Below are 12,080 nucleotides of genomic sequence, written 5' to 3'. Positions count from 1 at the left end.
ATTCAGCAGCTGTGATACACACAGGGCAAGACAGCAGACGAACCATCCCATACTACAACAGATCTTGCCTATAGTGCACTTGCTTTATGTACATTTTGTTTTATATGTATTTGGCATATCAAATCACCCCTAACCCTCAAGTTGTGTGCAATAATCATGCTTACACAAAGTTCACTAACATACTGTTTGAGACAACTGCAAAGAAACTGAGCAGTTGACAGTGGCCCTGGAGATCAATTTTTGTGCAGTGAAACAACTCTGTGCAGGATGTTGTAATCATAACCACAGCTCTGCAAGAGAAGGATGTGAAAAACCTCTGATCATAGGCTTGTGCCTGGTCATGGGGCTTCCCAGCATGAGCATCATCCCTCTCTTGGTCCTGCCTATGCACTGCCTGAAAAAATCCTCTGCAGGACTGGGTAGGATTTTTGTAAAGAGGAGCTGACTTTCGACAGACATTTCCTGTTGGACTATGAATTAAAACTGTCTCAGGGTTTTTACTGGCACTTTGTGATCTGCTCCAGGATTTGAAGCACGAAGTTATTTAAGAGATGAAGGTGACAGCCCTATGTCTCTGAAAACATGCTCCCCCAAGCCTTCTGAAAACCAGGTTCTGGAAGAAAAAGAATTCCTGGAGATGACTGATGCTTTCCCAGTGGAGGAACATTCACTTCTCTCTTATTTCCTTGAGAAACACTTCCAAACAGCTATAGTTGCCATCTGGAAAGGTTCACTCCTTATTAACCCTTGCTGGGATAAACCAGGACAACATTTAACCGGGACTTCTTTGGTGAGCCCTACTTAAATACTGCTTTGGGCCTCGGAGTTCTATGCACAATTAGCCACAAAACAGCTTTGTCTGTGTTAATGTGGAACAAGTTTCATTTTAAATAGCTTAAAATAAGCTATTTATAGCAAGTGGTGGCTTCTTTATATTTCTAAGCTCAAGAGTACAATATACTACCTCTTTTTATGACCATGCTTTGTAACCTTCAACACCCAAAGAGCTGGAAGGACCTGATTCCACATCCCCTTGGGCGTGCAAAGAGCCTGGTGCTGAGGGTAGGACAGAGCTTTACTCAGACACCAAAATGCTAGGTGTCTTAAAATGCATAAAGCAGAAAAACACACCCTTAGCTCCATCAGAGCCCAAGAACCCAGGCAGAGGCTGATGCAATTGGCTGCAACTTGCTCAGTTTTTAAACAGAGCCAGGAGGTAAATTCATCTTGTTTGTGTTCATGAAGTGAGGCCAAACAGACTGGAATCTCTGGGTGGGACTCTTGACTTGTGAAAGGAGATTTGGCAAATCATAATCACACACTAAATTCCAAATTCCCTATTCAGTTTTCTTCTACTCCATCTCTCTGCCATTTGTTAAAACCACTGACAAGTTTACCCCTCAAATCAGATCTGTTTTCCAGTTTGAGCAGAGTGCCTGCTATGTGAGATTAGTGTTCTCAGATTTCCCAGCTGCTAAAAACACCAGGTTTTGAGTATTAATGAGACCATGTCTATTATTTTACCATAATGTGTCAAGTCAGAAGCTACATCATGTAAATTAACAGATTCAGTTACTCAGACCTGTGCAGATGTCATCAGAGCTGCCAAGAAATCAGGTGGAAGAGGGAGAGCTGCTGATGTTTATTTAAATAGAAAATGACAAAACTACTAGAGAAAGAAGAAATTTGGAGTCTTCAAAATGATTCTCACAAAAAATACAGAACAAGGAGAATCAGAGTAAATTACAAGCTCAGAAGGTCCTTAATGCTGCCAATGTAACAGCCTTGCTTTGCAAGATGGGCTGGCAGAGGTGCTGCAGAACTCAGGCTGCTAACAAAGTATTGCATAATTTTTCTTTTTATCATTAGTCACATTTGATATTTCCCCATTTGTGTGGACAAAGAGGTGGAGCATCTTGGAATGACGAATACATCTGAAGAAATGAAGATACATAAATCAGACTTACCAGTAACACAAGGACATTCATGAGCCGATCGATGCTCGTCCGTTTAAAAGTTGTTTTTCCACTGTTCTGCATTAGTTTGGTGTCTGGCCCTGGAAATGAAACACACTCCTTAATTTTAGTAATAAAGTTTAGCTGTTATAAAGCTGATTCCTTCTGAGACCCCACTGTATTTTACAGCATAAATACCCATCACAGCTTTCTTGAAGGCAGGTACATACAGTTTACAGTGCTGATGGGAAACTTAGGCAGAAAAAGGTTAAGTCACTTGCCTTAGATTGTATGGAGAGTCACATACAGCCATTAATACTGGACTCTGACCCCACTTTCTTCTTTCAGCAGTCAATCCTCCCTTTCAGGCTTAATTACTTTTCACAGAATACCTGATAATGCTCTGTTATTGGTGACATATTATACACCATCTCACATGTCTACAGCAGTAGGGAAACAATAGAAGGTTTATGCTTGTAAAAAGCATAGATCTAATGGTCTACAATAATATTATTGATAACTGATATCCCAGTATGGATTACAATCATATAAAAATAATAGAGATTTTTTTTAATCAAATAAAGTTAAGAGTGAAAAATTTGTAACAAGTGTGGGGAAAGAAAAGCTGCAATTGGCCCACTGTGGGCTAGCAAAGGCTGATACAATTCAGTTTTAATTCTTAAATAGATTAAATTTTTATATTCTTTTCAAGCTGATTGACCAAGACTTTCCTCAAGTATTTTGCAGCATGCATTTCTGAAATAAAAGACTGCTTCTGCTTACTTAAACACTTAATCAAGGTGGAGTTGGATGTTGTAATGTAGCATTTTTTTATCCAGTTTTCTCTTATAGATCATTATAAAGAAGTCTCAGATTAAAATCCCCTGTAATATGCATCATTTCCAGCCTAGAGTTGAGCCAAGGGATCTCATATTTTGTTTTGCTTTTGTTCTTGTACCTGGTAGAAACCTATTTCCCAAAGAGGAAAATATTTGGTTCCTTTGTGTTTGTTGGGTGTGATATACTTCCCTACTACTTGCTGCTGTGCTCTGCAATTCACATGTTGATTTTTACTACTTACCGGCATAAATCACAAGTCCAAAGCACCATTCTGTGTTCCTAATAATGCAGCCCCTCAGCAGCATCTTCTCATTGTCTAGGGCATACTTCTCTCCTCGAAGAGTAAGAGTTCCTGTGAACTTATCCAATTTGTTATTTGGTGCCTCACATTTGACTTCACCTATAAAAAGAAGGTACAAACAAAAATGGAAATCTTGGCCCAGAAAGATGTCAGTCAATACTGCATTCTCAGCTGTTCCAAATTTCACACTGTAGCTGCAGTCCACTCTTGACCCTACCATTTCTATCTTGTATTTACTGATTTTTTGGCATATCGCTTCTTTCCCATATTAATGTCATAATTTCAAGGATCACAATGAATTTTGAATTATCCTATTCTTTTAACATGGCAATATTTTACTGGTAGAATACCAAACCAAAGTTTCTACAGTTTTATGTGGATGAGAATATATGTTGCTCCAACAACTCACTTTTAGTCCTTTCTCAGCAAGTTCATAGTGGTAGGTTATCACTGGATAACTTTAACTAAAAGCGTTAACCTCACATAATTCCTATTGCATTTTCTTTAAAACTGCAGGAGTCCAAGTGAGAAAAATCATAGCCTGAAGGCTGCAAAAGAGTAATTAAGTGAGGTGCCTTCGTTCACTTTGTTTTTTTAATTATTTCATCTGCTTTATAACTTAACTCCCAGAGGCAAATGAAAAACAAAAATAATGCTACCTCCTTTGGCCATGTAGCTGATGCTGTGAATGATTGGAGAGCATGTGTCTATCTCCATGCTTTATATTTATTCTTTGTAATAAAACATTTTCACACAATATTGTAAATTTGGTACAAAAATTATTATTCAAATCAACATTTGCATCTGATATCTAATGATTCAAACCAGAGCTCTATGGATGTATCAAAAACTAGAAAATACAAATACACCTATTGAAAGGGAATCTAAGAGCTCAATCTGTTCAGCTAATCAGCAGGAACATTAAAGCTATTTTGAACTCAGGCTGCAAATATCTGCATGAGGATTAGCATTTGAAGAGAGTACAGCTCTTCCAGCTGTTCTCAGGCAAAACACACCAGGCTCAAGAGAAATAAAACCTAGAGAAGTCCAGAAGAAAAACACAACTTTAAGTATTGTGGTAGTCTCCATTGTTGCAGATTTTGAAATCAAGAATGGATGTTCCTTCCATAGAGAAGTAGGTCTACTCTAGCTCAGACAAATGATCATACATGCAAGATGAAGTGACTAGTAAGTTCAGTGACAGCTGTGACATCAGAGCTCATACTAATAACTGTGCTGGTCTTCTGTTTTATCACTTAGTTAATCCAACAACAACCAGACCCGTGCTTCATCATCCCTAGAAGTATATAGTAACCAGACCCATCTCACCGCAGCCCTTGCAACCCTTTGAAAAGCAGAGATGAAACAGTCTTTTTGGTGCAATCTGAAACACAGCACAACAGGTTGGTGAACCAAGCCCTTGGCGTGATCCCCCACCAGGAAGACTGTGCATCTCCTAATGCCAGCTGTGGGACAACCCACACGCGAGTACCTTGTGTGTCAACATCTACATCTGCTTTCCAGTAAGTAGCTGAGTCTGGGTTACTGATATGCTGGGTTTTTTTTATCAAAGAGATTCTGATTATTACATTTATCATAAAAAAAGTGAGAAGCTCTGGAGATTCACCCGAAATACCTCCATTGCCCCCAGACAACCTGCAGCTGAAGATACCTCAGCAAGGTACCATGCCACATGTCTCTTCCTCCCATAAACAGCAAGAAAGAATCTGGAATGCATTTCACCTCAAAGTGTTAAGTACTGCCAATTCTACACGTGATAAGCAGTAGGTAACTGGAAAGTATTTTTTCCTTTCTCATGTCCCAGTTCCAAAAATCTAATAAATAAGTTCACTGCCTTGCAAGCATCTTCCTTATCTGAACCATCACAGCGTCAGCAAACATCATAACTCACATTAAGCATTCCACTGAGTGCCTGTATTAGCTGTTCAACCCTTTCCTCTCTTCCTGTCTTAAGAAATAATTAGATAAAGAGTTACATAAATATTTAAATACTTCTGCAGACGTTTGCTAAGGGAAATGCACTGTTGGGTCTGATTCCAGGCACTCTTCCCAGTACTCTGCCAAACATAAATAATCCTGGGAAACATTTTACTCAGTTCAAGTATTGTGAAGAGGCCACTTTTATTTACAAAATACTAAAATAGAGACCTACAGGATAAATAAATACCTAAAAATAAAGGTTTTCATTTTCCAAAATATTTCAAAAAATTTTTTTTATTACGTACTTTCAAGATGTACCCTTAGATAAGCATTACGCAAAAAAAGCTTGAAAAATTACTGAAGCTACAGGTTTTGCTTATAAATTGACAGTGCAGCGCCTTAAAAAAATAGTGAAGGCGTGTCACTCTGACTATTTGTCCTCAGTTCAGCAGTAGCAGTAATTTTTTCTCATTCTTAGTAGCTGGTGCAGTGCTGTGTTTTTGACTTTCAGCTTGGGAACAGTGCTGATAACACCAATATTTTTAGTTGCTGCTCAGTAATGTTTAGTCTGACCAAGGACTTTCTCAACCTCATGCTCTGCCAGGGAGGAGGGGAAGCCAGGAAGAAGCAGAGACAGGACACCAGATCCAGACTAACCAAAGAGGTATTCCATACCACAGCACATAGTGCCTACTTTATAAACTGGGGGCAATTACCTGGAAGGGCCAGATCACTGCTGGGTCAGGCTGGGTATCAGTGGGCGGGTCGTGAGTGATTGTATTCTCTCCCTTTGTTATTTCCCTTATCATTATCATTATTGTTGGTAGCAGCAGTGGTTTGTGTTATACCTTAGTTACCAGACTGCTCTTATCTCAACTCTTTGGGAGTTACATTCTTTATATTCTCCTCCTCATCCCTCAGGAGCAGGAGGGGGAAGGAAGTTGGGGACTGAGTGAGCGACTACGTGGTTCTGAATTATTGACTGGACTTAAACCACGACACTATTAACCTAAAGCATCTAACTGCACCTGTAAAAACATCTTTCTCAAGACCTTAAACACTCAGAACCTCAGCTGTCACTTCAGAGGAATTCTGATTTACTGAGCTGACACTCAGCTGAGACCATGCACATTATTATGTAAAACCTCAGTGTAGAAGGCAGAATTAAAACCTTTGCATGGTTTTACCATAAACAGTCCCCACCACATGTCCTGGAATCACCTGGTTATCTCAAAAACTTTTTTTTTAATTATTCTTGCTTTTTATCTGAAAGTATTTCCTGAGATACTGCAGTCCTTGAGATGTTCCAAGGACAGCAGCAATCACTCCACCCATTCCATACTTGCTCTTCCCATAACTGTGCCCTTGTGTCTAAGCCAGGGCACTGCAGAGCATGACTAACACCACTTGGTCTGTTCCCCCATCCTCTCTCTGCAGACAGATGATGTGTGAGCATGGAGCATTCTGTTTTATACAGGTCTGGCTCCTTTCTGTGTATGTGCTGCTATATATTCCCTGTTATCTGGTGACAGGATGTGTGGGAATGGTTCAAAGCTGTGCCATGGGAGGTTCAGACATTAGGAAGCATTTCTTTACTGAGAGGTGGGTCAAACACTGGAACAGGTTTCCTAGAGAGGTGGTCGATGCTCCAGACCTGTCAGTGTTTAAGAAGTATTTGGACAATGCCTTTAACAACATAAACTTTTGGTTAGCCCTGAATTTGTCAGGCAGGTGGACTGGATGATCTTTGCAGGTCCCTTCCCACTGAAACACTCTGTTCCATCCCATCCTGTCCCATCCCACCCTATCCCATCTCACCCCATGCTGTCCCATCACATCCCATCCCCTTCGATCCTATCCTATCCTATCCTATCCTATCCTATCCTATCCTATCCTATCCTATCCTATCCATCCTATCCTATTCTCTGCTAATTTTATATACAAAACAGTGCTAAGAAAGGACACATTGCCCATTAACCACATCTGCACTGCTTGTCTTGAAGTATCTCAAAATGCAGTCTTTATTGTGACCTTAAGAAAGGAGAGAAATGCTGGCAAGGGGAGGCATCAGGCTGGAAAGCAGTCATCTGTCCTGTGTGCACAGAGTTATTCCTCAGATCTGCATGGTGTCTGGGAAGTGCCACTGCTCAGAGGCTAAATGTAATTGATGAGTCAGCCTTGCTGCATCAACATAAAAGTGCAGAACGAAATTATTGTGAGACCAGATCTAAGCATGAAGTTTTGGGTATACAGTTTCTACTGTGCAGCTACAGGAACTCTTCTACTGAGGCTCATGGTGGGCAGTCTCAAGTAAAGAGAAACAACAGAGAAAAGTGTGCAGACAGAATAACCACAAATGCAGTTTCAGGTTATAGCCATGGCCAGCACTGACACCCGCAAGCGAAGACGGACCTCTTTCTCTACATATGCTGTTGGTATCTGTTATACAGAATGCAATGTGCCCATTTAGTTTTCCTGCATCCAGAGGAGTCCCAGCAGGAAGCAGCAGACTCCCAAGCACTCTTTGGGCTCTGGTGTTTTCTGCAGATCCTCTGGAAAATGAACATTCTATACAGACTCACCATTGAACTCTGTCAGTTTCTGAAGATCTTCTCCAAGCTCTGCAGTGACTGTCAGTGCCTGTTTCACCTTCAGGTTTGTTTCACTGTAGCAAATAACATGAGACAAAAACATGAGCAGAAAGTCATATGTGAACTGAAAAGCTCCCCCTGAGAGTTACTCCTGTTCTTGAGGACCATCTTCTTCCTGAGACATCTGATGGGACCATGCCACCATGTACCTGTTTTATGCTGCTAAAGGATGTAGCTGTCTCTTTCAGTGGCAAAGACAGGCAGTCCAGAGGAATTCTGAACATGGTACCATGGTGCCAAAAAGGGTGGCTCTGTCTTCTTGTCTTCACAAGTACAAGATCAGGCATCTCAGCTCCCCAAGCATCTATATCACTGTCTATCCCGCCACTCACACCACATTGAATCCTGAGGTATCTGAGCATATAGGAGAGGTCTGAATCTTCTCCCATGGTATTCTGATCCTGGATCCTGCAACTGACTAGCTCAGAGGTTTGAAATGCAATGTCAAAGAAACACTGCATTTGTTCAGTGTTCACAAAGCATGTGCCAGGAACTACAAGCTCCTTTTGAGCAGAAATCAGATAGGGAAAATCCAGAGGGATATCTGTAGAGTCCTAGGAGAGAAATAACTTTTGATATCCCTGGTCTTGCTTAGTTCTTCAAGCTGATGCTAGGCCCAGGCAACACAGAAAAGGTAATGTAAATTGGGCCATAAAGATGGTCAGCTCCAGTTTGTATAAATTAATACATCTCTTTGTATAAATCAGTTGCAGCTTTCTGCCTTTTGGCCAGTTATGCCCTGGAGCAAGCAATTATTGAAAGCATTTACTGTGTGCATGCATTAATATTATGATATTATGGTCCAAAGGAGGTTACTGAAAGTATTCATTGTGATTATCTCACCAGGATAATCTGGCTAAGAGAAAAGACTAAGGGCGAAATACAAGAAACAGAAAGCTTCTGCCAGTGATAAGTGATACTGCAGGAACAGGTTTCTAGCTAACTCTCAGTGTTAGAAGAAGTGTTACGACAAAATCCCTTCCTCACATGAAAGGGGCAAAAGTATCCACCAGAAGATGTTATTTTTCAAGGTACCCACACAAAGTTTATTTTACATATTAGGAAATTAGTGCTACCAAAGATATTGCAGGTAAGCCTGCAGCACCCGCGGTCACCTGGGTGGCAAGATTTGATCTTGCACTGATAGCAGTGATTGCACTCAAGAGCCAGGCTTACTTACCCATCCAATTCAGCTGTCTCGATGTATGTCAGGCTGTGCGGCTCGCTGCTTGACAGTAACAGTAGATCAGCCTGAACACAGACAGACAGACTGGGCATGAATTCACATGGTCAGAAGGCATGTCACTGCAATGCTACTTGTGGTTTCTGCACGCTGCAGGTCCCCAAGGCAGTTATCATCACCACTAATTTTCTTGTGAGTGGGGACAGTAATTACAGAGATTTACAGAGACTGACTGAGGGCAGGATGGAGAAAAGCTGTACTCACCGTCACAAAGTTGTTGTTTTCTAGTCTTATTATATCTCCCACTTGGACATTCATCCATTTTTCATCCTTTAACCTGCAAGACAGGTCCTAGTAAGTAGGCACATAAAGCAAACATCACTTAAGGAACACAGGGTACTCGGCTTGGCTCCTGAAGCCAGCCTGTAGGTGCCATCAGGATTTGGGCCATTGATGAGATGGAGCAGGGTCTGCCATGATACGGCCTGATCTTTACTAAGCTAAGGGACAACCACAATACAAAAAAAAAGCAGTAACAGGGTGACCAGTGCAGCACTGAGACCAAGCCCCACAACAGCAATGTGTGCACTGTTCTTCTGTCTGGACTGACTACCCCCTTCCTTCTCCTAAACAGCTACATTCTCTCAGACAAAAACTCTCTGCTTTGCATAACAGACTTTACAAACACCTGGGGTAATTGCCAGTGGGGTTAGTTTTAATAGGTGGTACTAAGGGCCAGAACAAGAGATCTGACTCTGTGTGGGCTTGGCTGTCAGGAAGGTCAATGCAGATGCTTTGCTGTACAAGTGCCTAGCTAAGAATCCTAGAATCATAGAACACCAGGTTGGAAGGGACCTCAAGGACCATCTGCTCCAACCTTTCTAGGCAAAGCATGACCTAAACTAGATATCCCAGCACTGTGTCCAGCTGAAGTCTCCAATGTTGAGGAATCCACCACTTCCCTGAGGAGATTATTCCAATGGCTAATTGTTCTCACTGGGAATTTTTTTTCTCTGTGTTTAACCAGAATCTCTGCAGGAGTAGCTTGTGCCCATCACACCTCATCTTTTCCATGAGACTCTTTGTAAAAATGGAGTCTCCATCTTCTTCATAGCAACCCTTTAAATACTGGAACATGGTGGTAAGGTCTTCCCTGAGCCTTCTTTTCTCAAGTCTGAGCAAACACAGCTCTCAGTCTTTCCTCATATATCAGGCTTCCCAAGCCTGTGTCTGCAGTGGCCTTCACAGCACAAACCTAGATGGAAGTGCCAACATAACCAAGTCATGATAGCTGAATATGCAAAATCTAATGGTGAGGGGAGAAGTATCAAGAGCTGTATCAAAACAGGTATTCAAGCTTGAGTTCAGCTCAGCCTTGCTTTTTCAGTGTTGGCCAGAGTTGGGCAGTACCTATGGCTTCCAGTTTTTGAACAAAGGCAAAATGTTAGAAGGTTTCTATTTCAATGTATGTTTCCTAGACACAGTAACTAATACACAGGAAACTACAAAATTGTTTTACTTAGTAGAAAGCACAAAAAGTATGTTCCTATTCTTTGGTTTCAAGTTATATTCTTAACCGATCATCTGTTTGAGTTTACACAACATACTGCTATCTATAGCACAGAAAAAAAAGTCACTGGAGACCTCACAGCTGTCTACAGCTGTGTCCCCACACAGTTCAGCTCCATGGAGCCTCAAGTAAACAGCACATCTGTCTCCCACAAAAGCCAAAGCCTCTGCTATTTTTTCTGCAGGAAAGGACAGTGCTAGCAGTACAATGTCCAAAGCACGCAGCTGAAAGGGTTCAAGGACATCTAAGTCTGAAGTGTTATACACACTCAAAGTATTATGACATGTATAAGGAAGCTATTCCTGCTTCTTTATTTAAAATACCTTGTTGATAATGCCTGGTTTTGCCTAATGCACACATAAATGCTGTGAACATAAGTGGATATAGGAAGATAGCCTTGATTGTCATAGAATGATAGAATCATAGAATGGTTTTGGTTGGAATGGACCTTAAAGACCATCTAGTTCCAATCCCTCTGCCATGGGCAGGGACACCTTTCATTAGATCCATCACTTCTGGGGTCAGGCATAAAATAAAGCAGTGGTCTCAAAGTATCACTTACTTAAACATATGTATATCCTGGAAGATAAAGAGTTTACCTTTTATCAGTGCAAAGTCATAGCCATGACGTCTGTACAGACTGTGGTATTGTGTCTTGGGGCCACTAACTAGACACAGTCCAGAACTGCACAATGAACTAATGGTGTGAAAGGCAATTCAATTTTGAATTGTTTAGTGATCCTTGGGAATCCCACATAAATACATATATATATATATTATTAATAAAGTGCTCTTCCCAGTCAACATTACAGCAAAAGAAAAAGGACTTACATGCCATTGATCAGGACCTGGACTGGGCGGTTGTTGACGTGCTTGTCGCTTTTGTGTCGATTCTGTGAATTTGATCAGTATGTTAAAAGGTATTTCCAATAAAACAAGTGCACAAGAGCTGTAAGCAGTTCATTAACATTTTAGGTTTTCACACAGCTGGCTTGAAAGGGTCAGGCAGATTAGAGTTACAACTGAGTCATAGTCCAGCCCCTATTTACACTAGTAACATAGGGCATAACTGGACTGCAAAGAGCAGCAGGCAACACAGGGCTTGCTCTTGGAGGGCAGAAGGAGGGTAGAGTCTTATATGTCTCTTAGTACAGTCCTGACTCAGCTGGTGTTGGTTCTACCAACACAACAGAGAAATCCATTCTTCTGCTCTGACATGGAAAGTGGCCACAGATGTTCCAGCATTGCTTCCCAGGAGAGTACCTCACCACCTATCACTCGCCTACTTGCAAAGTTGAACTGAGTCTCCATAGAACATTTTAATTATGAGAGAAAAGCAGATGCCAAACTTAGCTCTAACATTACCCCAGTGAAGTCAACGGGGCTTTGACCATTAGCTCTGGTGGGAGTAGGCTTTGGCCAAAGCTAGACACGCCTGAAAAATCCCACATGGATGCTTACTTCCTACCACATGTTTTTATCTGCCTACTGTGCAGCTAGGTGGCAGAGGATGAGTTCTCCAAAGCAGAAGACTAAGATCAGACGACTAAGATCAGACTTTCATGAACGTGTACAGACATATCTATCAGTGACCACATTTTCAGACACACTGAGTAGTTTCAAAGAAAGTAAATGGAGC

At 41.3% G+C, this 12,080-nt stretch overlaps 1 protein-coding gene across 1 annotated transcript in view; it reads right to left on the bottom strand.

Annotated features, from left to right (window-relative positions):
• The window catches only part of LOC101879910 (phospholipid-transporting ATPase FetA-like), a 70,372-nt gene that overhangs the window by 27,595 nt on the left and 30,697 nt on the right, over positions 1 to 12,080 (bottom strand). Inside the window, exons 6-11 of the mRNA XM_031044050.2 lie at positions 11,273 to 11,334; positions 9,136 to 9,208; positions 8,869 to 8,939; positions 7,620 to 7,702; positions 3,037 to 3,195; positions 1,968 to 2,056 (exon numbers count right to left, since the gene is read on the bottom strand). Coding sequence (XP_030899910.2) covers positions 1,968 to 2,056; positions 3,037 to 3,195; positions 7,620 to 7,702; positions 8,869 to 8,939; positions 9,136 to 9,208; positions 11,273 to 11,334 — 537 coding nt within the window. The remainder of the gene's footprint in view (positions 1 to 1,967; positions 2,057 to 3,036; positions 3,196 to 7,619; positions 7,703 to 8,868; positions 8,940 to 9,135; positions 9,209 to 11,272; positions 11,335 to 12,080) is intronic.

This window comes from Melopsittacus undulatus, chromosome Z (genome assembly GCF_012275295.1).
Source record: "Melopsittacus undulatus isolate bMelUnd1 chromosome Z, bMelUnd1.mat.Z, whole genome shotgun sequence".
Classification (NCBI taxonomy): Eukaryota; Metazoa; Chordata; class Aves; order Psittaciformes; family Psittaculidae; genus Melopsittacus; species Melopsittacus undulatus.
The sequence above is the reverse complement of the archived record's forward strand: the minus strand, read 5'-3'. Positions and strand labels throughout refer to the sequence as shown.